Raw genomic sequence first — 25,331 nt, 5'->3', positions numbered from 1 at the left:
CCTTACACTGGATACTGCACAGCTGGGGTCCTGGAGGTGGAGGAAGAGTCTGCCATACGTCTGCTCCACTTCTGCTCTGAAGAACGTGGTGAGATCGCCCTTGGCGCCAGCAGCCAGGGCCGCGTAGAGATGGAAGGCCGCAAAACGAAGCTCCTTTTGCTCCTGCAACCCAGAAAGCCATCTGTGAGCTGGGTTATGAAGGCACCTCCTCCCAGCCTCCCTCCAACAACGAAGCATCAGGGACTGACAACGGAGGGCGTGTGAGCAGCGCTGTTGGCAGCGGTGCTTTAGGAACGAGGTCACCTCATTCCGGCCCCTTCCCTCCATGTGGAAGGTCCCTTCCTCGTCCCATCCCTAAGAAATGGCACCTGAGCGCCGGGGCCCTCGCTGCATCCCACCCGCAGCAGAGAGAGAGGGGCCCCAGCAGCTGGTTGCCTGCAGGAGCACCTCCACGCAGCACAGGCAGGCCCCCGCCCACCCCACACCCCTCGGACAAGTGGCAGAAAAGTAGGTTCACTCACGGCATCGAAGAACTTCCTGGTGGAGCGGGCGATGCTTTTGAAGGCCTTGCCCGAGCCCTTCGCCGTCTGCTTTGCAAATATTTCTGCCAGGGCCAACATGCTCTCCGCAGCCACCCCAGGACAGTCCACCTTCTCCATTTCACGCCCCAGTGCTTTCACGATCTTCCTCTTGTGCCTTCGAAACTGCAAAGCCAAAGATGCGCACAAGCTGCTCGCGGCTGCTGCCCGCAATGCCCACCCTTTCTCCCCACTGCTGTTTCGCAAGGGGGTGCAGCTGCGGCACAACCCCGTGACGAACGGCACTGGCACGTTTGGCAAGAGGTTTCCCCGCAGGCTGCGTGCTGAGCTTGGAGAGCAGCCTGGCTGTTGGGAAGCCCCCATCTGCCTGTGCTGCTCTGCCCCAGGCTCCCCAACTGCCCTGCAGCCCTGCCCGGCTCTCTGCTGGGGGGCTGCAGCCAGAGCAGAGGGAAGTGCACCTCACCTTCTTGGGCAAGCCACTGACAGCACTGCCCAGGCCTCTCACTGCCATCTGCTTCACAGCACGGCTCGGACTCTTCAGCTTCTCCAGGAAGACCCACACCAGGGGTTTCAGGAGATGCTTCCCCTCAGCTGGCGGGTCCTTCACCACCTACAAGACAGCCAAAGCTCTGTCAGTGCCGAGAAGGGACCTGGGCTGGTCTCTTCCATGAAGAGACACCCCAAGCAGCAGTTTCTTTGGAAAAGCCCTCTGAGCCCGCCCTTCCCCACGCGCCGCCTCACCTCTGCGAAGAAAGCCAGCGCCGTGAGTTGCAGGTTTTGCGAGGGGGAGTGCAGCCACAGCATGAAGCTGTTTATCAGCAAACGTGAGACGAGCTGGGCACGGAGCAGCACTCTGCACAGAGAGCACAAGCAGGTGACGTGGTCAGGTGGGAAGGCCCCGGGCCGCGGCCCGAAACGTCCCCTGCTGCGGTGCAGGCGCTGCCCTGCCTCCCAGGAGAGCTCCCCAGGCACATGGGAAGGGTCCTGCGGCTGCTTCCCGGGGGGAGGTGAGATGCAGCACTGGGCTCTCACCTGGTCAGGAGCTGCACGGCGTTGCAGTGCCACTGAGGCACGTCCAGGGACGGCCACACTCGATGATTCCAGAGCACCCGCTGCCACCTCTCGTCCAGGAGTCTTCCCAGCACTTGTTCCAGAGCAGCGCTGTAGGGTCTGGCGAACGAAAACCCACAGAAAACCCTCAGAAATTTCCACACCTGGGAAACAGGGCAGCCCTTTGGCTCCCTCAGCATCACGAACAAATATGCCTGGCTGGGGAACTGAAGCCCCCCGTTCTCTGCCCCTGCTGCTCCTTACCCCCACACCAGCTCCTCTTCTTCCGTTTCCTTGAAGATTTCTGCCGGAAGACTCAGGGGGGGAAACAGCACCAATGTCCCCAGTTCCATGCTGACCCGCTTCAGGAGGGCGAAAAAGAGGCAAACAAGCACGTCCCGGGTTTCCCTCGTGGTCAGCAGAGCAGACATCACCTCACAGATGGCACAGAGGAGCTGCAGGAAAATGTGAGCCAAAACAACCTGTTAAACACCGCCTTTCCCACCAGCCCGGTGGTGCCCCTGTCCCCCTGGGGGACTCTTCCTGCCTGCAAGTCTCACACCTTGGGGTGACCCCCAACTCCCTCACCCTGCTGAGCTAAGTGAGAAAGCAGGTGGGAAGCTGTAGAGATGCTCCTGCTGACGAGCATACCTTGAGATGATCCAGCGGTTGAGCAGCAACCGTGAGCCGACACCTGCCTTCAGATGCCTCGTTCAGTGTCCAAATTAAGTGATACAGCACCTTAGGCCCGAGGTCGCTGCTGCCCAGGCTCCTCCAGAGCCGCTCGTCTCTGCAAGCAAACAGACGTTCACCTGTGAGCCCTGTCCTCTGGGACCCCTGGTGCCCTCCCTCCCCAGAGACCAAACGCTCTCCTCGCCAGCAGCAGGGCACACGATGCCTGCTTCCCCAGAGACACGAGCGCCCAATCTCGCAGAGCTCAGGCTTCTGGGGGAGGAATGGGACCTGCTGCTTCCCTGGATCCCCCCACTGCAGGCAAGCCGTGGGGTTGCTGTTTGGTGGCCACGGAGGGGCAAGGGGGAGCGCACATACCTCTCTGAGGGCGATTCTGTCTGGAGGAGGGTGTCCACCACAGCCTGGCTGCGGAAGCCGGCCAGGAGACAGAGTGCCTTGAAGAAGAGGTCCTTGAGGGGGCTCTGCTGCACGGTGTGCCTGGCCTCCCACAGGATCTTCATGAATTCAGGCACCTGCAAGGAAAGGGGCGAGAGGGAACACTTCAGCGTATCCTTTGCCTGTGCGGTCCCCTCAGCCCCGCGCTCGGGCTGCGTTTCTTCAGTCCACACGAGGCGCAGCACGACAGCCAGCAGAGAAACGTCAAGGCCGAGGGGAACAAGTGTCTCCCGTACCTCTGGGTATATTTCGTTTCCGCGTGTCTCCAGGAATGCGATCAGCCAGTCGCCAGCTGCTCGTGCACGCTGCTGGTTAGTGCACGAGAAGGTCTTCGTGATGGAGTCCATGAAGCTCCTGGCCTGTCCCTGGGGGAGGTACTGGCAAACATCCTGGAGAGAGAGGAGAGACTGTCACGGCTCTGCTCCAGCTCTTTCGGACAGAAAGGAGACGCGAGGGGCCTCTGAGCTCCGCAGCTCACTGGTCATTGAGAGGGCACTCGGGGCACACTCCTCTGTGCACACGCTGTTTTTCGTACTTCCTGCAGCGGAGAGGCTTAGAACCATCTCCTCTCGTCTTGTTTCCCTGCGTGCAAAACGCACCTCCTGACAAAGGCACTGGGACCCCACCCCACTCTCTGGAGCCAGTTACCTTCGCTATTTCGGCACGGTCCTCACGCAGAGGCCCGTCCTCCACGGTGTCCAGCCTCTCACACAGATCCCTGATGCCCTGATGCAAGTGGGGCACTTGGAGCACCACTCTCCGAGCCCTCGCCAGGCCACAAGCTGTGAGAGAAGGGAGTCCTGGTTAGGGGAACTGAATCTCTGGGCCCAGACACGCACAGAGGGGGATGGGGAGCAGTGGCCTCGCTGGGCAGGGAAGGAAGAGAAGATGGGGCTGCTGGGGGCCAGGAAGAACCCGCTTTCCTCACCTTGGATCCGGAGAAGGCAGCTGAGGCAGGCCCCTGCCCTCCGCCGGGACGCGGCCTGGGAGTCGCTCAGCAGAGGCCCCAGCACACCGAGCAAGGAGCCGAAGCCCGAGCAGGCGAGTTCCCTCTGTGGGGGCGAGAGGCAGGAGGAAGGTCGCAGGCAGCCCAGTGCCTGCTCGCCTCCCCGGGCCGTGGCCAGCAGGGAGAGGGAATGGGGCACGCGGGGCTCGTACTCACCGAGCACTTGAAGAGCTCTTCGTAAGTGCCCAGCAGCTGGGCGCAGAGCTGCAGGGCCCTCTCTTGCTGCCACGCGTTCCTTGAGGTGAGTTGGTGCAGCAAGACCTGGGGTGGAGCAGACGTGTCTCGTGACGGGCGTCCTTCTTTCTCCCCCCGCCACCCCTCTCTGCCTCCCTCCCTCCTCTCCTGGCCCCTGCCCTGGGGCTCCGCGTGGCCCCAGCCCCGCCAAGCACCGGCACTGCCACCCCCCTGCCCTCCCCCAGGAGCCGTTTCCCCACCGGCATCTCCCTGTGCCAGCCTGGCTCTTGGCTCTGCCTCCCGCGGGGCCCGTTCCTTTGCCTGCCCTGGCATCGCAGCAGGGAACGGATCCCCCTCGGAGCATCCCCGAAGGCCCCAGCTCTGCCCCACGGCTACTCACCGAGACCATGTCCGCGAAGGCGCGGGAGGTGCCTTCCGCTTGGAGGAAGGCTGACATCAGCTGGCCCAGAGCTTCCTCACACGACGCTTGCAGAGGCTGAAAGCGGGAAAGGAGGACTGAGGTTCAGCACCGCGGCAGCTGCCAGAGCACAGGGAGCGCTGAGGTGCGATCCCGACGGAGAGGTGTGCAGGGAAGGGCTGGCAGGTACCTGCAGCTCTGTGTCCGCAGGAGGGCACGACAGGACTCTCCAGCAGCACACGGCCACCTGGGAGCACCTCTTCTCCCAGTCCACGCGAGGCTCCAGCTTGCTGGATGCAGAAAAAGGGGGAGAAAACAGTAAAACAGTGAGGGGCTTTACCAGCCGTCTCCAGAGTGGCCCAAACGCCAGCTGGGTTTGAGCCCCAGAGCCGGCCCCCCCAGCCTGGGGCACAGAGCTCACCTCAACTGCTCCAGCAGCCGAAGCACCTTGAGATGCACTCGGGACACAGGGCTGTCGCAGCCATCCTCCCTCATCAGGTCCTGCAAGGCCCAGAGAGACGCACTCAGGGTGGGCAGGGGCACGGAGGGGCCCGCACCAGCCCCTTCATCCCCACGGCCACCACGGAGCCACCGAGTGCCAGCGCCCCAGGGCCCAGCAGCTGGGGACGAGGAGCTGGGGGGTGGCCGCTGGAGACCTCCGGGAAAAGCTGCCTCCCCTGCGGGCAGCCCCAGCTCCAGGCACTCACCAGCAGGACGTTCAGCACCTCCGGCTTCTTGCAGAGCCTGAATCTCTGCTTGGTGTCCACAACCTGGATGGCACGGGTGACCTCCTGGATACTGTTCACCAGGGCGAGCTTGTGCTGCAGCTCCTGAGACCGGAGAGAGAAAAACACCAGTTGAACTGCTTGGAGAGCTGGGAGAGGAGCACGGGCGAGGGCTTCTTCGGGGCTGGGGCTGGACGTTCAGGACAAAGCACGCAGGGGACGCTCAGAAAGAGGCCGTCCATCTCGGCACGTGGGGGCACCCAGCCCTCCCTGCTCCTTCCTCTGTGCCCCACGCCCCTACCTTTGTTCTGCAGGCATGGAAGAGCTCCAGGATGTTGGCCAGGATGCATTTCTCCACGCAGTCCAGCAGTTCTGCCTTGGGCGCACGCAGTGCAATCTTGCCATAGGTAAGCATGACTGCAGCCCATGTGGCCTGATGTCTCCGCTCCCTGTCCGGCAGCTGTGTTGACAAAGATGCCCCGAGATGTCAGTCCGATGCCCTGCTGTGCCCCGGGCCGCCGCCAATTTGTGGGGCTGGGGAGCGGGGCTGTGAGGGAGCTGTCTGGCTCGGCTGTGCAGGGCCGTGGAAAAGCATCTGAAGGAGTTTGTCCCGGTCCTGCCCTGAGGCGAGCAGCCCGTGCCCGTCAGGGGTGTGCTGGCCGTGGAAGGCTTGCCCGTGGCCCCCAGGCTAGGGGCAGAGCCAGCCACAGCTCACAGGGCTCCTGGCCCTCAGCTTTCTGCAGGGGGCAGGCGTCTTAGGTAGCTCTGCCGGGAGGGACAAGTGCAACGTGGGTGCCACGACTCGGCCACCACCGTTCGGGAAGTGAAAAGAGGGCAAGAGAAGGCCGAACACTCAAAGCCTGCAGCCATTACCCTTTGCCGTCTGCCGAATTTGATGAGCGCCTTGCGGACCATGCTCATTGCATCCAGGGCCACGTAGAAGTGGCGCTCAGCAGCGTAGGAGACCACGGAAGCTATTCCCTGCAATGACGGAGAAATGGGAGTGAGCTCTGGCACGCGTACGACGGCAAGGCAGGACATTGCCCGAGGGAAACGGCAGCTCCCAGGAAATGGAAAAGGTCCGGAGCAGGGACATGGGGACACTGGGCAGAGCGGGGGCAGGAGAGGGAGAGGAACCTTCACCTGTTTGTCACACGGCCTGGTGGCATCCGTTTCTTTCAAGTATTTCAGCAGCTGCCCTTGGACGTGGGTGAGCCGCCGACAAGAGGCCAGCACCGTGCCGAGAGCCCGGTACAGGAACTCCTGCAAGAGAAGAGCCCGAGCCCGAGCCGTGGTAGCGGAGGGAAGCACCTTTGGGGCGAGGGCAGGGGGAGCGGTGCCGACAGCCCGCACGGGAACGCGCTCCTTCAGCCCCAGCCCCGGAGCCGGGTGCCCCGGGCTGTGCTGCCAGGAGGGCGCAGGCAGGGAACAAACCTTGTCCTCCTCGCTGCTGGAGGAGCTGCTCAGCTGCTGGCTCAGCTCCCGGCTCAGGCACACGATCCATGGCTGGTCCTCCTGCATCTCCTCCGCTGACTCCGTCAGGAACTGGGGGGGAACACGACAGGAGGCCAATGTTGTCTCGCCCTTTGCCCGGGCCTTGCACAGGAGCGGCGGGGGCACAACTGCCCGCAGCCTCACCCCCGGGGATGCTGTACCTTAAGCAGATAGCACTGCCACTCTTCGGAGTCCAGGGAGCCCTCTGGATGCTCTGCAAAGCAAGAGGAAGCAAAATCCCTCGCTGTCACTTGAGCCAGCACCAGGGAAGAGTTCCGCGCTCTCCTTCCCTGGGAGCCCAGACCCCCACAAGTCCCAGGCTTGACAGGGCCTCAGACTGCCTGCACCACAGCTCTTGCCAGGCTGCAGACCCCAGGGGCAAGCCGATCCCAGCAGATCCCAGCCTCCACGCTGGCTGCCCGGAAGGGGGACGGCAGCGGTTCCCCTCCGCCGTGCTGGGAGGGAGGCTCTTTTCCTGCCCCCTCCAGCTCTCCTGAGCCCGGCGCTCCACACTAGCACCTTACCTTCCAGGTACTGCAGCATGCAGGGGATGCGCATGGGCCACAGGTCCCTCAGGGATCTGTGGATCCTGCTCTGCAGGGCCTGCAGCAGCTGTAGGGCAGCGGCCCCGCATTCTCCGCACCCAGCAGAAGCCGCCACCACCTAGGTGAGGACAGAGAGAGACGGGCTCACTCCTTCCGCCGGGGACGCGGCTTCTCCCACCAGGGAGCTCGACTCCAAAAAGCAAAAGCAGCCCTGCCCCAGCACCTCCCCCTGCCCCTGGCCAGAAAAGCTCTTTCCCCGCGGCCCCGCTACTCACCAGCAGCTGAACCAGGAGCGCCTGTGGCGTGGGCGTCTTGTCTGCAAGGAGGAAGAAAGGCAGGGTGAGCCCCTGAGCACCTCGCCCCCAGCCCCTCGCACCTTCGACGCCCCCATGCAGCTGGGAGGGAGCCCCTGGCCGAGCCCGGCACACGTTGCTGGGGCACTTTCTGCTCTCACCTTGCCCCTGGGCAGCATCAGGCTTCTCGCTGTCCTCTTGCCCTTCTGTTTGCTTCTGTCTCTCGATCACGGCTTGGAGACAGCGGGACAGCGGGAGCAGCAGGCCGCAGTACTGGGCCGGCACCATGTACTGCAGGAGCCGTGGCCACAAGAGCTGCAGAGGAAGAGGAGGCAGTTTGGCACGTCAGCATGCCCATCGCGGCTCGGAGAGGGAAAGGACGGCTTTCCCCAAAAGGGGCAGGCGAGGGCTGGCCAAAACACCCTGCAGGTGCACAGCGGCTGCAGCAGCGGGGAGCAGGACCACTTACTTGGGTCATGCCTCCAACGGAGACATCCAGAGACTCCAGGACATCTATGCACTGGGCCCGAAGGTCTCTTTCTTCTTGGAGGTCTTCTACTGCCTGCAAGACAGCGTTGGGAAACCCCCCGTTACTCCCAGCTCCTGCCTCAGGAGGCTCTGTGGAGGAGGAGGATGGCCAGGCCCCACGTCCCAGCCCCAGCTCGGGAGCAGCGAGCGCTGCACTGAGGGAGCTCTCGGCACAGCCTGGGCACGGGACCGAGCCGCGGGTGTCCCGCTCTGTCCTTACCAGTCTGTCCGAGGCCCGCCTGAACTCGACAAAGATGTGCGCCACCGCTTCCCACGCCAAGCAGCTCGGGATGCTGACGCTGAGCAGGTCCCTGATGAAACCCAGGAGCGCGCTCCTCACCTGCCAAGGGGACGCTGTGGTTACGGTCTGCCCCGCCAGCAGCCACAGGGAAGCCACCTTCGCCTGGGGCAGCCCCCGCAGCCCATGGAGAGGCACCGAGCGCGCAGGAGAAGCCTTCGCTGCCTGGGCTCGGGGCTCGGCTTTGTACAGCTCCACAACCTGCCGGCTCGGGGGGCTTGCCCTGCCCCACTGCTCTCGCTGTTCCTTCCCAAATGAGCTCACCTGGGTGCTGGCCTCAATGAACAAGGGCTGCACGGCCTCTACCATTAGGGGCAGCTTCTCTCTCACTGCAGGCTCTACAAGAGACACAGAGAGGTCCGCGTTCAGGCAGGGCTCAGATGGCAGAAGGGATCCCTCGAAGCTCCCAGGCTTCTCACGCACAAGCGGGACAGCACGGCAGGGCTGGGCTCTGACTGCAGGGGAAGCACTGGCGTCCCAGAAGGACTTTGTTTCTGCAGCTACTACTGCCTTGCCGGGCCTGAAAGCTCCGACAGCAGATAGCTTCAGCCCCCCGACTGCCCCAGGCCTGGCCTGTGGTACTGACCGTCAGTGCGTGCCACAGCTCCCAGCAGAGTCAGCGCTGTCCTGCGGGTGCCCTCGTCCTCGCTGCTCAGGTGGGACAGCAGGAACATGATTGTCTCCTCCGGGCAGATTCGAGCTGCGGGCAGGACACCACGTTTTGCGTGAATAGTCAGCAAAACCCCACGGCTGAGGTTCACAAGGAAGTTGCGAGCACGCGACGGGCATCGTCCCCTTCCCTCCCTTACCTTGAAGCACAATGCACTGCCTCAGTTCTTCTTTGTGGCCTGCGCTGTGCTGCCTGGCCTCCTCCACAATCTGTGGGAAAAAGGTCCATTTTAGAGACCGATCGCAGGCAGAGCAGCCATCAGAGGCTGCCTTTTGGGTCCCGGCACTCCAGAGGCCTCCTGCCAGGTGGCTGAGGGGGAAACGGCTGAAGGAACTGAGCTGCCCCTCGGGCCTGCGCAAAACAGCCAGGATCGGGGTGCTCACAGCCTCGAGGCAGCTCCAGGAAGGTCCTGGTGGAAGGACGCCCTGCCCTGCCCTGCCCGCCCCGTCTGTGGCAATGCGGCCTGCAGGACCTGGGCCAGCGGCACAGGCACGGGCTCCCTTTACCTGGTGGTGCACAGCAGCAGCGATGGCACGGAGCTTGTCCTGGGGGGCGACAGCGTGAAGTTCCTCCAAGGTCGTCAGGAAATAACGGAGGCTCTACAAGAGAAGGGAGAGGACGAGCGGGTTAAAGGCACGTGGGAAGGAAGAAACCCAGCACGCCTGTGGCATGGGGAAGCCCTGCCCACAGCTGCACCAGACCCCGCGCAACGCCTCACCTCTGTCACCCGGCAAGTCTCCTGGAGCTCCTGGTACTGCCGCAGGAGCCAGAAGACCTGCTTCCACACGTTGTCCTGGTGCTGTGCATCACGGAGGACGACGGCCATCATAGCAGCCACTGCTCCCAAGACGGCCTGCTTGTCCTGCAGAGGGAAGAGAGGCGAGATGCTCTGAGGGCTGTGCAGCACTCGGCGTCCCCCAGCACATGCCTGCCTTGCCCACAGGGGGCTTTCCCTTTCCCTTCTCTCCAGAGGAGAGACATCTCTGGCTCTCTCCAGAGGACAGCAAGCGTTCCCCTGCCAAAGGGCCAGCAGCTCTCACCTCCTCCTCCTCGTCACGGCCCAGCCAGTTTCCCACCGCGTGGCAGAACAGGCCGTACACCTGCTCGCAGAGCTGCGCCTCCCCGATGCGAGGGAAGGGGCACTGCTCCCAGGCGTTGAAGTAAGCGTTGATCGCCCTCGACCACTGCTCCAGCACTGCACCACAAGAAAGGAGCTTGTCAAAGCCGGCAACAGGCAGCGTGCCCGGCTCCCTCGCCCACGCCCGCGTGGAGCAGTCCCTGGCTCGCCAGGCTTCGGCTCGGGACCGGCAAGTGCTGTGCTCCAGGCATCTGGACTAAACTACGGTGCCCCTTCTCCCCTCCTGCCCACTGCACCTCAGCCTCCTTCTCTACCTCCTTCTCTACCTCCTCCTCCTCCTCCTCCTCGCAGGCCTCTTCCCCTCCAGCACTTAGCATTGCAGCCCCCGCCCTGCCCTTCCCAAATTTGCCCCCCAGCGCAGGACCACGCCGCCATCCGATCGGAGCGAGGCAGCGAGAGCCCGCCCGGCCCCTTCCCCTCTACTCACCACTGCAGATGGCGCGCAGGATCCGGCTGCTCTCCACGTGGCTCAGCACGGCGTGCAGAGCAGCGAGCGTCATTTGGGCGAAGGGGATGCACCGCAGGGCTGCAGAGAGAGGACGGGCAGAGGGACAGAGGGAGCCACGGTCAGCCAGAGCCAGAGCAGCACCGCGGGCAGGAGGGCTGGGGAGAAATCCCAGCTCCGGGCGAGGAGGTGCCACAAGCCCACAGCCCGCCGGCCCAAAATAGCCTTCAGGGAGGGGCAGGGGCCCTGCTCCTGGCCGTCACGGACCATCTCCCAGAGCACGAGGCCAAAGGGGCCATACCATAGCTGCTGGCCAGTTTGCTCAAGGTGCTGAGCACAAACTCCTGGCATGCTCCTCCCCTCATGCTCTTCAGGTGGCCCTGGAGCTCGGACATCACAAACTCGAAGTGGGAACGAGCCAGAGCCACCAGGACGTCACCAGCAGCTGCTGTCACTTCGGTCATCGCGCCCTGAAAAAGAGCCACAGCTGAAATGCTGCCCAGGAGAAAGCTGGGGAGAGGCGGGCTGCTCCGTTCGTCCTCCTAGAGAACAAGCTCACCTGGGCTGCCTTCATGTCTCCAGACACCTCTGCGAGCACTCGGTTGACAACGCCGCTCCGCAGACGGGTGTCATCTCCTTGCAAGACGTGCTCGAGGCGGCGGTAAGTCTCCGCTCGCTCACCCTAGGGAGAGACCACGACACCTCTTGCTTTGCCCTTATTCCCGGGCAGCTGCGAGCTGCTGCCCCTCACTCTGGAGAGCCCACAGGCAGCACCAGCGCGTCCTGTCCCAGCTTGCGTCCAGCTACACCAAGGAGCCGAGGGAGCAGCAGCCCTGGGAAGCGACCGAGCACCAGGCGCCAGCCTGGGACCACGGTGCAGGGCTAGGACAAGGACGGAGGCTTGGGCAGCTCCAGGCTGAGCTGCTGCGTGAAAGGAGGCGGCGCAGCAGCGTCAGCCCAGCAGCAGGACACCGGAGGGGCCAGCAGGCAAGACCCCTGCGTTGAGGGTGGAGGGGAGCCCTCAACCCCCCACGGCACAGCAGGATGTGCGCAGCTCACCTCTCTGTCTTGCAGCTTCTTCAACAAGGAAGTCACGACGGCGGCAGAGGTGGCAAGAGTCTCAGACCCCGTCTCTCTGCCACCGTTCCTGTGACGTCTTCGTCTAGTCCTGATCCCTACACAAGCAAAGGAAGATGGAAGGAAACAACCAGTTTGCATCAGCTTGGCTGGCTGTGGGGATTCGCACCAGGTGGGGCAGGCATCCTCCCAGCACCAAGAGCACAGGCTGGGGACCCATCTCTGGTGGTGCTGGGAACTCATGGGGATGCAGCCCCCGGCCTCCCACTGCCCCTTACCAAAAAATCCTCTCAGCCTCTCCATCACAGCAGGATCACCCCAGAATCTCTCTCCGGGTCCTCCTCCTGTGGCCGCCGAGAGGCAATGGGCCACCTGCCCTCACCGCAGCACTTATAAGGCACCCAGCCATTGTGACCTCGCTGAGGGGCCTCGCGCCTCACAGAGGGTTGCCACAGATACGGGGACACGTCACAGGGCAGGGCCGGAGGTGGCAGCGCTGCTCCCCTCCGTGCCTTTGCCTGATTGTCTCCAAAGAAAGAAGTTTCTGTGCACCATGAGACAGTGTTTGTCTGGAAAAAGGTCCGGAGCAGGGCTGGGACGAGCCCCTGCCCCAAGGGCACAGAGGGTCTCTCACATGGAGACCCGTCCTCCATGGTCTCCAGCCTCTCACACAGCTCCTTGAAGTCAGGCACTTGGAGCACCACTCTCCCAGTCCTCGTCAGGCCACAAGCTGTGAGAGAAGGGAGTCCTGGTTAGGGGAACTGAGTCTCTGCGCCCAGACACGCACAGAGGGGGATGGGGAGCAAAGGCCAGGGCCCTCCCAACCCTCCCGTGGCACGATGCCACCAGCCCGGCTCCGTGACTGACACATCCCGGGCCGCACAGAGCCCTCCTTCCTTCCCCTGGAGCTGTTTTGGGGCAGTGGGGCCACAGGCAGCAGCCACAGGCCTCCGCTCCCAGCTGCTGCGTCCCCAGGTCCTCCCCACAAATTCCTCAGCGCAGACAGCACAGATGCTGCTCACTGAGGAGGGGGCAGGAGCTCACTTCCAGCTGATTTCAGCTGGAGAAGCAGGCTATTCTTCTGAAGGCCTCACCCAAGCCATTCGCCATCAGCTTTCCAAGTATTTCTGCCAGCGCCAACATGCTCTCCGCAGCCACCTCTGGATAGTTCACCTTCTCCATTTCACGCCCCAGTGCTTCCATGGTCTGCCTCATGTGCCTTCGAAACTGCGAAGCCAAAGATGCGCACAAGCTGCTCGCGGCTGCTGCCCGCAATGCCCACTCTGCTCCCCTCTGTGTCTTTGCCTGATTTTCTCCAAAGAAAGAAGTTTCTGTGTACAATGAGACAGTGTGTGTCCTCTCCTCAGTCTCCTCCATGGCCTTTTGCTCCCCTTTCCCAGCCAGGACGTAAGTGACCCATAGTTCTCCAACCCATCTCAGTCCCAGCTGCGTCACCAAAAATGGTTTTTGCAGTGGGGGCTGCAGGGGTGGCCTCTTTGAGAATAGCACCTTTAGAGCAATTGAGAAAACATCCCATTTCATGTTATTTCATTTAGTTTCATCTTGTTTAGTTTCATTTATTTTAAAATTTTATCTAAGGAAACCTAAAACAACAAATAAATTATGTTGTAAAGTCTATCCCCTCAGGAGTTAAGGTACACTCTGAAAATTGATGATCTACGGCTCGCGTTTATTAGCAAAGCTCCACTCAGACCAAAGGACTCCACTGCTCCCCATTTGCTGAGGGCCTTACCCAGTGCTACATTTAAATGTTGACCCTGAGGATCTTTCCATCACAGCACTGAGCACAGAAATACTGTAAACTGTGACGTTTTCTGTAGTTTCAGGCTCTGTAAGCATGACAAGGCCAAGGTAGGGCTGACATGCATGTGCAGAAAGAAATGGGCAGAAGCTCTTCTTCCTGTTGCACAACGGATAACCTTGCCCAGCACTCAGCCCCCGTCAGGCAGAGCAATAGAGGAATGGGGACTCTGTACCACAGCAGAACTATGTGTCATGGAAAATGTTGGTGCTCACTCAAGGGTTTTCTTTGCGGGTCACAGATGCAGTTCATTTGCTAGCTAGAAACCCATTCAACCACTTGCCTATTTCCTAGAGCACAATACCCTCTTCTTTTGGAACTTACACATCTTCTTGTGCAAAGGATAACTTCAGTTTTATGACATGTGGCTCATGTAGACATAAATTAACAATTATTAGATTGTCTAATTCTCTGTTTTGTAGCATTAGGTACAGGAGCTTACACTGCTGTGATCTACAGAACCAAACATAGGAAGACTGACTTAAAATCTTCATGGGTGCAAAGGCCTATTAGCTCTGATACAAAAAAATCCCTCGGTCACAGAATCACAGAATTTCTAGGTTGGAAGAGACCTCAAGATCATCGAGTCCAGCCTCTGAGCTAACACTAACAAGTCCTCCACTAAACCACATCACTGAGCTCTACATCTAAACATCTTTTGAAGACCTCCAGAGATGGTGACTCCACCACCTCCCTGGGCAGCCCGTTCCAATGCCTCACAACCCTTTCGGTAAAGAAGTTCTTTTTCGGTAAAGAAGTTCTTCCTGACACCCAACCTAAAACTCCCCTGGCACAGCTTTAGCCCATTCCCCCTCCTGGGTAGGCTTCCTACCTCATCCTCACCCACAGGTCTCTCAAGCTCCAGGGCCTCAAATCTGTTGTATAAGGGCACCTGGGAAGGCAGGGCTAGAAGGGGAGGGCATCACCTGCGATGTCGAGCAGGGACTTGTCTCCATTCCTCCTCAACTCCCAGGTCCCCTCTCTCTGCTCAACGGCGACAGGGCAGGGGGTCCGCCCCCATTTGGGGTGTCTCACCTCGATACCTCTCCTTGAGGCCCTGCAGGGAGTCGCTCCACCAGTCTATCTCCCACTCGCACTCCCTGATAGCCCTCAACCTCTCCACCTCCTCCTTGAGTTCTGCCACCACGCGGACCAGGTCATCCACCTGCTCGCACCTCACGCACGCAGTCTCTCTGCCTCCCACCATTGGCAGCAACAGGCTCAGGCACTCCCCGCATCCAGTGACTGCTGCATTTTTGGACGGGCAGTTGGTCTGGGTGTGTACGGACTTCCTGGAGAGAGCACAGTGCCTGGTGGAAACCATTGCAGCCTAGCTAACAGAAGACTGCTGTTAGAGGAGTTGTTCCTATGGGTGGCAGGGAATGCTCTGCCCTCCCTGCTCGAGCTGAGCTGCCGCGCCACTCCCGGTTTGACCACCCTGTTTGCCGTGCTCCCTAGGGGCAGCTTTTGAACGGCCAGGGAGATGGGGTGCTGGTAGCTCCGCCTGCACCTCGTCAGCCTCCCTCAAGAGGGCTGCCGGGTCCTCAAACTACAAGTGAGTCCATATTACCTGAATGCCTGTCTCCCAGTTTTACTGGACTGTAGGGTCTAAGAAAAACACAAAATACTTCATACTGCCTTCCATGGAGCTTCAGTGTTCTCAGTATTAAATGTCTATCACTTACTGAATTGTTACACTACTACAAAGGGCATTAATCCTGCCTTTATCACGAGAGATTGCTCTTCAGATGGATTTTTGTCCCACAATCTGCAAACAGTACAGAATCCTTGACCAAAGGCCTTTGTTGTTCTTTGGAAAATGAAAGGGATGAAAATGTTTTGGACAGGAAAACTGGAGTCCAGTAGGAGTGTTACACTGACCAGTGGGATCTCAAGACTGGGCACTGAGAAAACTACCAGTCTTGTGCTGAAGGTACTGGAGCAGGTGTCAGGAGGCAGAGGTGCGCAGCCTGTAGCAAACTTCGCAGTCAATCCTGCTTTTCACTTCATTTTCATGCTTCAGTACCACATCTGGGAAAAGTCTAGATAGAATGCCTTCCCAAGCTCAAAGGAGGCTTGTAAAGACAAAAGCCCTCATGGTTCTGAAAGGTTCAGACAGTGCAGTGACAGAGGCAGATGAAAGGAGATATTCAGCCCAAATCCAAGCTAGTGGCAACAGGAATACTCATTGTGGTACCTGAGCACAGGAGCTAGTCATCAGGCTTAGTCAAGTCAATTCACCTAATTCCCAGAATTATTTCTGGGAAAAAATAATTCTGGGAAATAATTCTGCAGTACTGTGCAGAACAAAACATCGTATTTCTATCTTATTTCTTTTAATTCTTATTCAATGTTGTTATGTGTTAAATGAACTTTATCTGCAGCTTTCACTCTGACTTCTGAGGCACATTCCTTGTCCATTGTCTAGTTACAGTCAGAAGGAATCCTTAGAGTACACTGAAGTGAAAAACATTCATTCTCCAGGATATTAAGAAGGGCTAAAGGGTGTAAGATATTATCTCAAGGCTGACCTACAGGAAACATTTACTGTAGCTGCAAAGACTGGCAGAAAACAACTCCTGAGGCTACAATAACTAATGCTTGATATACAGAGACTGAAATGTCATACCACTGGCATTAAGAGATCCTAATGAATTAATAATGCAAAATGATAAAAGAAGCTTTGTCCTTGCTTCACCCTAAGGATAGTTCAAAGGAACACTGTGAACCTGGGGGTTATGGCTTTTTTAAATCAAGTTCTCAAACCTACATGTGTCACACCACACAAATGTCTGCAGTAAAACTTCTCTTCAGTGCATGCTTGCACAGCAGCCTTTAGCAAAACGTTCAACTCTTCTCATTTAAGTGTAGGTATTTAAACAGCTTACTTCATCCTGAATGGTGCTTAAGTTGCCTTGATGCCACAGAAAGCAAGAAGAGTAATGAAAGCTTGAATCCCCACTGCAAACAATGAACGCAATGACCATGTGAAACTTTTGAAGGACTCAAGGAGCAATTTTTGCCTCATATTCTAACTAGATGCTAGTGATCTTCTACTGGAGATGTCAATTACTGATTTTCCTAATGGCTTAGATGGGTTTGGTCAGCTTTGCATTCAGCCTTAAAATGGCATGCGAGTGTCAGAAAACAAAAGGGTTAATTTCTCTGCAATATTTTTCTCTGGGTAAACAAAACACATTTCCCCAGGTTCTCCATAGATCAATTGCGTCTTCCACACAGTAGTGCAGGTTAAAAAGGTCAGCCGCCTTTAAATAAGCCCTAATTGACATTTACTTCCCAGAATGAGGGTTATCAAAGGTTAAGGTACATTTCCCTAGGCAGTCAGCGACCTAATTCTAAACATCATTAATCCATTTCACTCTGAAAAATAACATTGACATTCTGAAAAGCCTGCTACCTGGAGGTACGTTGCTGGAGGTTGAGTGAGTTGGGTTCCCTTACCAAGAGCTCAGGCCATCTCCCACTATCACTCCTCAAACAATGCCCATGGTCTGCATCTGGCTCGTTCTGCCTCTCCTCATTGCTGGCCTCCTGTGTGCTGGGAACACAGCTGCTTGCTCCTGTCACACTTCTTTCAGGTCTGCGAGAACTCACCCAGTTCCCAGTTGTGTTCCTCCACCTGTTCACGAACGGTTGGTGGCCTCTCACTCAGAGCATGAGTTTGAGCAGCTCGTCATCCACTCCAACCTATGCTGGAAATGCTAAGGCTCAGGTAAGGGTTCACAGGCAATGACTCACCTGACTCTACACTGCACAAATGATGTTGTTATGCGCAGATCGTTTCTCTGGCACTTTGCTCCTCTCTTCTCGTATCCTCTCCTCCCAACTACCAGTGCCCTGGGAAGGGGTAGGGCAACTGCCTTGGATCCATGACTGACCATCTTGCTGTCCTAGCAGAGCTGTCCTATGTGCTTGCTTGAGTTTAAAAAAATGTTATCCTCCTTCCCTGGCTCTGCACAGTTTTCCTTGGTAAGCTGACACAGCAAACGCTCAGCCTCCAGCATATCTGAGAACTGACCAGAAGACATCCTACAAGCAGCACCTTCCTCACTTCATCATGGATGTGAGCACCTCCTTCAGTCATGTCCTGAAACTCCATCAAGACTTCATGTGTACCACGAGGCACTACAGAAGTGACCCAGAATCTGCTCCTCCCAGACTTGCCCATTTTTCTGTCCAGCATTATCATCTCCCTTCTAACTCTGCTTTAAAGGTGGCTGCAAACAGTCCAACTGGCAGGCATTGAGCAAAGTGGTCCAAAGAGGACACGCTGTAAAACAGTGAGTCTTTATCTCCTCCTGGTGGCTGAACTATCTGTAGCCACCTGTAAGCACACTGCTGCCTTCTAACTGGTAATAAATCCTGCCAGCTCTGGGGACAGAAATCCCCTCAATATAGTCCCCCAGGGATCATTAGCGCAGAGGTTACTGCACAGTCATCTTCAACAGATCTGTTTACCAAAGAACAGGAGTCTAAAACATTTCAGGAGAAACTGAAAATAACAAATGAAGCGGTATTTCGGATGGGAGAAAAGCTGAATTAAAATATTTTCTAACCTCAAAAAGGAAATCTGTTGATAGCTGACACCTCTTCTGTGATACTGGTTATGTTCAGGCTGAAACTGTGGGGATGGAAGAGTGAGCACTGTGTCTTTCACAGTCGGCATCTTGCCTACCGGAGTCAAGCACTTCCAGACTGCGGGCAGGAGCACAAGGCTGCAGGCTGTAACCAGGACTGTTGTGCACTGCGCTGGGGGCTCCTCTGCCAGCTTGCAGAAGAAACAGTCTGCCCAAAGCCTAAAAGGACAAGAAAAACAGGTGGGTGACAAGGTGAGGCAAAGAGAAGTCATAGTCATCCATCAGAATCAGAAGGTAGCAGGGATGGGGGACAGAGAACAGAGTACTGATCCCTCTCAGGAATCTACACGCACTCCCATCAGCCCTTCTCTAGCACTCTTATTTGCAACTAGAGGGAAGGTGATGAGAAAGCTGTTTCCCCTCCATTTTAAAGGCGACTCATACAATGACAGCCATCTCTCAAGGCAACTTGCATCAATTCAGTTCCCCTGGATCTGGGTCACATTTCTCTCAGGGTCACTTTGATCTGCGCAGGTGCAAAAACAGAGTAAGAGGAAAACAACCCAAATTGCAGATACCTTGTATTGCAATAGCATCCCTGGCAAGAAGTTCATTAACACTCTGGTTGAACTGCCAGGTTAAATCATGGATCCATAAAGGACAGCTTTGTACTGAGAGGTTCAAAGGCAATAAAGGGTGTTTATTAGGCAAGGTAATAAGGCATAGCTAGTGTCTGTGCCCTGTAATCTTTTCCATCTGGCATTTATGTGTTTCTACTGACAGCCTGGAGCTCAGCAGTGTTTGCAGAAGCTACTTCATTCTCTTCACCCAAGTGATTGTGCACCGTTGTGGCTCAGCAGCAGGGATGTCTGGATGCTGATACCAATCATTTTAGTTGACCCTAATGTCAGCATCAAAATCAGTGACATCAGTCCTTAGACAGAGAGAGAGAGAGAGAGAGAGAGAGAGAGAGAGAGAGAGAGAGGAAGAGGAGGAAAGAAGAAAAAAAAGCAATAGCACTTCTCAGTGTCTCTTTTATTCAGCCAAGATCATGTTCTTTTTAGTCTTGTGCCCTGCCCAAGGAAGAAACTAACTTTTGATGGAAAAAAAGATGTGGGTGTCTTAAGGAGATGAAGAGATCAAAGAAACCCTTCACAGAATGGATCAGTAAAATTGCGTTTTGTCCCAGAATTAATTCTCAGGAAAAGGAACTTTTGTGGGCATAAGAATGGCATTACTATTTCAGGCCAAAGATCTCTGTTCTGACAGGGGGCACAAGCCAATGGTTAGGGAAAAGACAGAAGAAAGGAGGGTTTAAATGATTATTCTCTTTGTGTCATTTTTCTCAGGTGCCAAAATTTTAAGAACCCCCCAAACTGTTGGTTATATCTGCACCGTTCTATTTAACAACCACCCAGGCATAAATCCTCCACTGTCTTTCTGAACCACATTTACACTTCCCATAGTGTCCAGTGGCAAGGAGTTATGTCCTACACCAGTGTTGGTGTGGCAGCTGACAGCAGAGGTCTGTGTCCTAGCAGCCTGATTTTTGCCTTCCCTGGGAAAATACCCCAGGTTACCCTTGAGTTTCATGAACCGTTTCAAGCCACAGCAAATTCCAACATGAAAATAAGTCACTGGAAAAATTCCAACCAAAAAGACATTCTAGGTGGGGGAAAATCAGTATGTCTAAATCCAGCTTTTATTTTAGATTTTATTTCTATACTATGTTGCAGCTCTGACTGCAGGTCCGTATGCTATTTTGGATACTAATATCCCAGTATTAATGAATATATTCTCTGCATCAATGAGGTCTTTGATAACATACCAACAATGGAACTATATGCTATTATGTTCACCATTGGTGATGAATCTTTTGAGCCATGTGTCAATCTAGGTCTGGTAAAATAGGCAGAGGACTACATACGAAGATTTTTTTTCCCAGGGATTGCTATTAAAAGTCCTCATCGGTTTAATAACAGGCTACAGAAGGAGGTGTGTTGTAGGCTCCTTTTAACTTTCAGTTCAGGTATCAATTCAGTAATGAACAGAGCAGTGGGCGTTGTTGAGAAATACAGTGTTCTCACTTCTGTGTGAGAGGCAAAGCATCAATAAGGTGCATAAAGGTTCCAAATTTCAATTCAAAGTTCCAGTAAATAAGCCTTAGCCTTCTACTGTAAATCAAGGTGATGAAGAGGCAAGTGTTGCAGCTTGATTCCCATGATAGCTATTTCTTTTTTCCTTTGACTTCAGGAAATGTCATCCTACTCTCTACACATTTGAAATATTTGCACTGTGGCCTGCAAGACATGTTTCAGGACTTACTAGAAGGCATATTTCATTTTCCTATTTCATTTTTCTTTTTTTTTTTTTCTTAGTCTTGGATAAACTGTTTGCTAATGGTTTGCTATTAATGTTTCAGATTGTATTTTATAAAACACTGCTCTGAGTCATAAAACTGAACAGCCAAGTTTCAACTGTCTTTCATTAATATTAGCAATATTATGCTATATAAATGAGAACAAAATAATTCAAGAAAGATCCTCTTCCCAAGTCTCCTACTATTATTTCCACTTCTATCTACTCCATTTTTCTTTCTCAAAGTTCATTTCTAAAATAAAAACACACAAAAAACAAGTTCTGGCTGTGACTCTTCACTAGAAGTTGCTAGCTCTCTGAAATCCTTCATTTATTTTATTGGAATTACTTAAAGGGATTTATACAGGGAAAGCAAGAATCTCAAATCTAACCCGTTAATATCGTCTTTCCTTTGTGCTTAAGCTAGGGAGACTGTGGCAGATCTTTTCGCTTAAAGGTGGGTTGAGAGTAGGGAAAAGAATCTGCATTCTTTAAATGGTGTTTTAGTTCTAAGTGCTTCAGGATTTATCTTTGTGGCTGATCCAGGCTTTAAAAAAAGTTGTCAGTATTACTACTAACACTTTGAGCGGCCGTGCTGCTTTCATTGAGGCTGCCTCCAACAGGAAGATGTCACCAAACAGAAGAAATAGGCACACAGCCTGGCTCCTTATTTGCCAGTGAAGTGTAGCAGAAATGTGAAGTGACGTTCAGAGGACCAAGTCTAATGCACCAGTTCTGCAGAATAAGGCACCAATTCATCTGTAGAGGAGGCATAATCAAAGTGAAACAGCAGCTGATTTCTAAACAGGTGCTGGCTACAACCCTGTCGTGTACCTACCTGTAAATCGCTCAAGGCAGCTGTGGAGCCATCCTCGTGATCCAAGAGCACTTGCCCACGGAGACACACATCAGCTCTCCTCTCTTCTACATCTTCTTAAAAATCTGTCAAGTCCTGTGTGAAAATATCAGCTGTTACCTTGAATTACCATTACCTCAGAGATGCTCCACTCATGTAAGCCCAATCTGAAGTGTATGAGTAGAAACATGGAAACTGATTGGCCAACCAAGTACTGCGTACTTACATTGTCTTATTCCAGAACTGCTCCCACAAACCTAGATTATGCTGTTCATTTCCCACATGTCTCCCTTTACATCTCCTCTCTGTGGCTGGACATGATTGGGAGGGATACGACAGACAACCAAGAACAGGAGTGGCTCACTACATCCCTATTTTGGAGTTAAGAATGCAAAGGACAGATACAAGTGAGGGTCTAATTTTACACCGTGAACTACATTCCCAGCTGATGTTGAGAGTGTTAATGAAATCTACTTCTAGCCATAATCCAAGATGTTGACCCAGACCACTGACAACAAAAGGAAGAAATGTATAAGGAGGTGGAAACATGCCAGTGGATAGTGAACATGGCTCATCACTGAAATTCTGATGATGCACCTGTGTCATAGGCAGGCCTGTATCAACAGAAAAGAAACAAATAAACAAAACAAACAAAAAATCCCGCTCTCTATAAAGCATCCTACGTCCTCTAGCAGTTAAATAATGCACAGCAGATTATTATGTCTTAACTGTCCTCAAGGTCTCCTCAGCTAAGCTATTTGATGCTATCTTTAGATGCTGTACTCTTGGAAACCACAGGAGATGAATGTTAGTCCGTGCAAAGGCCATATCACTTAGAAGATTATTTTTCAGAAATCCTTTAGAAATTATTTGAGACCGTTGAGGAAAACGTGGAGATTTTTACCAGGAAAACTTCTATGATAAGTCTTCCAAAAGTGATATGACACAAGAACACTAAACGGTTTCCAGATCATCACTAGATTGTTTTCCCTCATGCCTCTGGCAGATAGAGAAAATACGATGTTTGATTGCTTTCAAAGCTTATGAATCCAGGTCTGTTCAGCATCTCTGAGTAGAACATCCCCTGTTCCCTTTATATGAAGTGTTGTACAGACAAACAACAAGCCAGAAGCTCCAAATAACGTGAAACTGTAGGAGATTTCCTGAGTCATCAGAAGTAGTCAAGCACCTGAATTAACACAGACATTAGATGGCAGTTTTATCTTCAGACATTACCTTTGCTGGCTACCTTTTTCTAGCCTCCAGTTGTAGAGATCCCAGTGGAAAAGTTTGCAATATTTTTTGAAATCTGAATGTCCAAATCTCTTCCCACGACTCCGTTTAAGCCTCAGCCAGTCCAGCTTCCTGGAGGAAGAAAAGCAAGAAATAGGCACACACCCATTTGTCTGAAGATGAAAATTCATTTTGCCAGAGACAGAATTAGTTCATATGAGATTAAGAAATTGGAACTCGCCAAGCTTGTAAGCTGTTAAATAGGAATTAAATCCCTTCATTTAAACACCTACAAGAACAGCCCAGTATGTGCCAAGGGCTCTTCTCTTCCTGTCAAACCCTGGAGCTACCCTCAGCTGGTTGATCAGCATGTCACCAACAATGCACATGATGCACTGGAATGCAGCACCTAAACACAATCCAGGTCCCATGAAAAGACAGTATATTTAAAGGAAGCTTCCAGGCAGTAGCAAAATTTATTCTGTCCTCCTGGCTTATAGGGAAAGCCTTCAATATATTTACAAGGACACACGGGGAGTAACACAGTTGCATGGCTGTAAGCGTGGTGCTTTGCTTCCTCCTCTAAAACTATTTTTAAGACAGTCTCTAAACTTCAATTTGCTGTACTAACTTGCCAGTGTTCTGTTTCCATTAGCACAGCCACTGACTAACTCACCTGGGAAGCGTCTGATCTGAATCATCTACTGTTTGCTCCATGGCCAGATCCAACAGCAGCAGAAAACGGCTCTTGGTGACAACTCAGGCAGGCAGAATCTACAGCAAGGTGAGAAAGAACAGAGAATGAAAGACCACACACAACGTGCCCTTCTTTAAAGAGCAACATTTTAATGTCCTTTTACAGATGTGCATCTTCCTTCGGAAGAAAAAGATGTAAACCGAGAAAGAACTGTAATGCTTCAGTTCCTAAAGCAGCACATCCAATGTAACCCAGTTTTTGTGACACCTGTAAATGTCATTAATATTGCAAATTAGCAAGTTTAATTATAGGAACAGGTGGATTACGGTATGCTATAACTTTATTTCTCAGCTTGCCTCTGATCATTCCTAAACAAAAATGTTGTGGGTAATTCTGTAGATATTACACAAAGTGACATGATTAAAAGGAAAAAGGTAATTAAAAAGTCTGTATACAATAAAATAGGTACTTAATTGTACAGTATACCTTAATGAAAAAATTATTATTCATAAATTTAATCAGCCTGTAATTTGCCTCCAAGGCACCTAATTAAAATAATGGTAATGAAATCTTGGCACAGTGAGACAGATACTCAGAACCCAACAGCTTCCAGCGGGAGGGGGGGAAGACTCCTTGTTGCATGTGCCAGGCACCTCTGAAAATCTGGCCACCTCACTTACGTGAACCAGTACAAAGCTGTGAGGCATGCCCCCAAGAGGGCTTTTAATGCAGTTATTGCATTTATAGGTACTCTATAGGTGCAACGTGTCAAAACCTGACCTTGTCACCTTTAGGCTGAGTGAGGGAAGGAAAGAGTAAAACGTGATCGCCTCCAAGATACGAAATCTGCCAAATTCTGCCAGTTCTGTTGCCCTAAAGCACACCGTCTGCTGCCGTAGTCTGGAGATGGTGCTAGCACTGTGGTTAAGAGTCAGCCCCGGGTACGTGGGTTTGGATTTATGGGGTATCAGATGAGCTGGGCCAAGAAGCCTGCTCAGTGATGGCTCTGCTTGAATCTAGCTGCATTACTGTTTTTCTAAAAGGAAAATACTGTTCACAGAGGACAAAGGGCTTTCTGTCAAGTTGTGGAAGGGACTCTGTTTTGAAAAGGTAGAGAAACAGCAGCAGTGAGGTCAGCTTGCAGAGGAGTAGGGTCACAGTGCAGGGGTCCATGAACTAGTTTGTTCATTTTAGCGTTTCAGTTGCATTTTTTTGCCTCATCCCTCAAGTCATGCTGAACACAAAAGGGGTTTTGCCCATACAGGACTTTAACAGATCTAAGTCGTTTCCCAAAAACTCTTTTCACTGAAGGATCCTACCCTTGTGCCCATTGGTATGACTGCTCAGCCTGGTTTATCCTGCAAGTGATGACTGCTTTACACTTCTCAGTCCCATTCGGGACAACGGGGTGTTTGAAGGGCTGATGTAGGAGAGGCAATCTTCAAATGCACTGTTGCCATAACAGAGTTAGAGATTTCTCTAATTTTCCTTCAAAAGGCTTGAGATTATTGTTCTGCTGATTTATACAATTTTTTGCTCTGGCAGTTCTCCCACAAAGTCACTGAATTTATGTCGCCGTAAAACAGTTGCACGTAGCACTGTGTGTGTGTTCCTCTGTTAGTGTAGTTTTAAGCTTCATAAAACACTGATCTCGCAAGTGTGGAAACAGTCAGTTGTTCAGCTGGAATAAACCACAGCAACAGTTGTTATCAGGAGCTAAATTTATTTACCTTAGCTAAGAATTGTGGCATAAGTGATCTTCTCATGTTACCTGCAATGTCTCTTATCTACTGACCTTCAAGAATAGGAAGACTTTGTCTGGCAAAAGTTTATTTCATGCCGTAATTTTCTCGATTGCCTTTTTCCATTTCCAGACTCAGAATATTTGTCAGTCTTATCTAGTACTACTAACGCCTTCTACAAGATGATATCATCAATAACAGATAAGGACGACTAGCAATTATTTTCCCTTTCTTTCAAATGTGAAGCATGTGATTCCTTGTTGCCTAGTCCTGCAGAGCAGATATATAAGAAGGTAGGGTAAATATAAAATAAACGTGGCTGCTCTGGGGAACACTCAAATCTTCATCTGTGAACAAGGATTTTCCTATCTCCTTTATGTGCCAATCAAAATGGCAACAAAAACAACACAATCCTTTTCCTCACACAAGTCGGTTTATTTTCCTCATCTGCCCTACTACAATACTGCAAACCAAATTCACAATTTGGCTTTTTGTAG

At 53.5% G+C, this 25,331-nt stretch overlaps 1 protein-coding gene across 19 annotated transcripts in view; it reads right to left on the bottom strand.

Moving 5' to 3' along the window:
• LOC113843485 (maestro heat-like repeat-containing protein family member 2B) overlaps window positions 1–25,331 on the bottom strand; it is a 78,103-nt gene that overhangs the window by 702 nt on the left and 52,070 nt on the right. For 9 of the 19 annotated variants that reach the window (XM_072037089.1, XM_072037091.1, XM_072037092.1 and 6 more), the window contains 43 exons: window positions 23,072–23,169; window positions 22,399–22,527; window positions 21,389–21,533; window positions 21,145–21,258; window positions 17,928–18,167; window positions 12,623–12,755; window positions 11,807–12,258; window positions 11,511–11,626; window positions 11,011–11,133; window positions 10,753–10,921; window positions 10,434–10,532; window positions 9,909–10,063; window positions 9,587–9,730; window positions 9,375–9,467; window positions 9,008–9,077; window positions 8,785–8,898; window positions 8,463–8,536; window positions 8,121–8,240; window positions 7,842–7,934; window positions 7,534–7,687; window positions 7,355–7,395; window positions 7,059–7,197; window positions 6,696–6,748; window positions 6,475–6,585; window positions 6,184–6,303; window positions 5,914–6,021; window positions 5,342–5,500; window positions 5,023–5,145; window positions 4,737–4,816; window positions 4,506–4,605; window positions 4,298–4,393; window positions 3,880–3,984; window positions 3,646–3,769; window positions 3,366–3,499; window positions 2,954–3,106; window positions 2,640–2,794; window positions 2,241–2,379; window positions 1,854–2,044; window positions 1,572–1,709; window positions 1,281–1,392; window positions 1,003–1,149; window positions 522–704; window positions 7–162 (listed from right to left, as the gene is read on the bottom strand). In XM_072037089.1, coding sequence (XP_071893190.1) covers window positions 7–162; window positions 522–704; window positions 1,003–1,149; window positions 1,281–1,392; window positions 1,572–1,709; window positions 1,854–2,044; window positions 2,241–2,379; window positions 2,640–2,794; window positions 2,954–3,106; window positions 3,366–3,499; window positions 3,646–3,769; window positions 3,880–3,984; window positions 4,298–4,393; window positions 4,506–4,605; window positions 4,737–4,816; window positions 5,023–5,145; window positions 5,342–5,500; window positions 5,914–6,021; window positions 6,184–6,303; window positions 6,475–6,585; window positions 6,696–6,748; window positions 7,059–7,197; window positions 7,355–7,395; window positions 7,534–7,687; window positions 7,842–7,934; window positions 8,121–8,240; window positions 8,463–8,536; window positions 8,785–8,898; window positions 9,008–9,077; window positions 9,375–9,467; window positions 9,587–9,730; window positions 9,909–10,063; window positions 10,434–10,532; window positions 10,753–10,921; window positions 11,011–11,133; window positions 11,511–11,626; window positions 11,807–11,831 — 4,416 coding nt within the window. In that variant the 5' untranslated portion in view covers window positions 11,832–12,258; window positions 12,623–12,755; window positions 17,928–18,167; ... (2 more) ...; window positions 22,399–22,527; window positions 23,072–23,169. Of the gene's footprint in view, window positions 1–6; window positions 163–521; window positions 705–1,002; window positions 1,150–1,280; window positions 1,393–1,571; window positions 1,710–1,853; window positions 2,045–2,240; window positions 2,380–2,639; window positions 2,795–2,953; window positions 3,107–3,365; window positions 3,500–3,645; window positions 3,770–3,879; window positions 3,985–4,297; window positions 4,394–4,505; window positions 4,606–4,736; window positions 4,817–5,022; window positions 5,146–5,341; window positions 5,501–5,913; window positions 6,022–6,183; window positions 6,304–6,474; window positions 6,586–6,695; window positions 6,749–7,058; window positions 7,198–7,354; window positions 7,396–7,533; window positions 7,688–7,841; window positions 7,935–8,120; window positions 8,241–8,462; window positions 8,537–8,784; window positions 8,899–9,007; window positions 9,078–9,374; window positions 9,468–9,586; window positions 9,731–9,908; window positions 10,064–10,433; window positions 10,533–10,752; window positions 10,922–11,010; window positions 11,134–11,510; window positions 11,627–11,806; window positions 12,259–12,622; window positions 12,756–14,525; window positions 15,605–16,812; window positions 16,924–16,965; window positions 17,064–17,927; window positions 18,168–21,144; window positions 21,259–21,388; window positions 21,534–22,398; window positions 22,528–23,071; window positions 23,170–24,411; window positions 24,774–24,887; window positions 25,105–25,331 lie in introns of those variants that run through there. The other 10 variants (XM_072037093.1, XM_072037103.1, XM_072037097.1 and 7 more) reach the window with 8 other exon arrangements.

Source organism: Anas platyrhynchos, chromosome 4, assembly GCF_047663525.1.
Source record: "Anas platyrhynchos isolate ZD024472 breed Pekin duck chromosome 4, IASCAAS_PekinDuck_T2T, whole genome shotgun sequence".
NCBI classification, from domain to species: Eukaryota; Metazoa; Chordata; class Aves; order Anseriformes; family Anatidae; genus Anas; species Anas platyrhynchos.
This window is presented reverse-complemented; position numbering and strand designations above follow the sequence as displayed.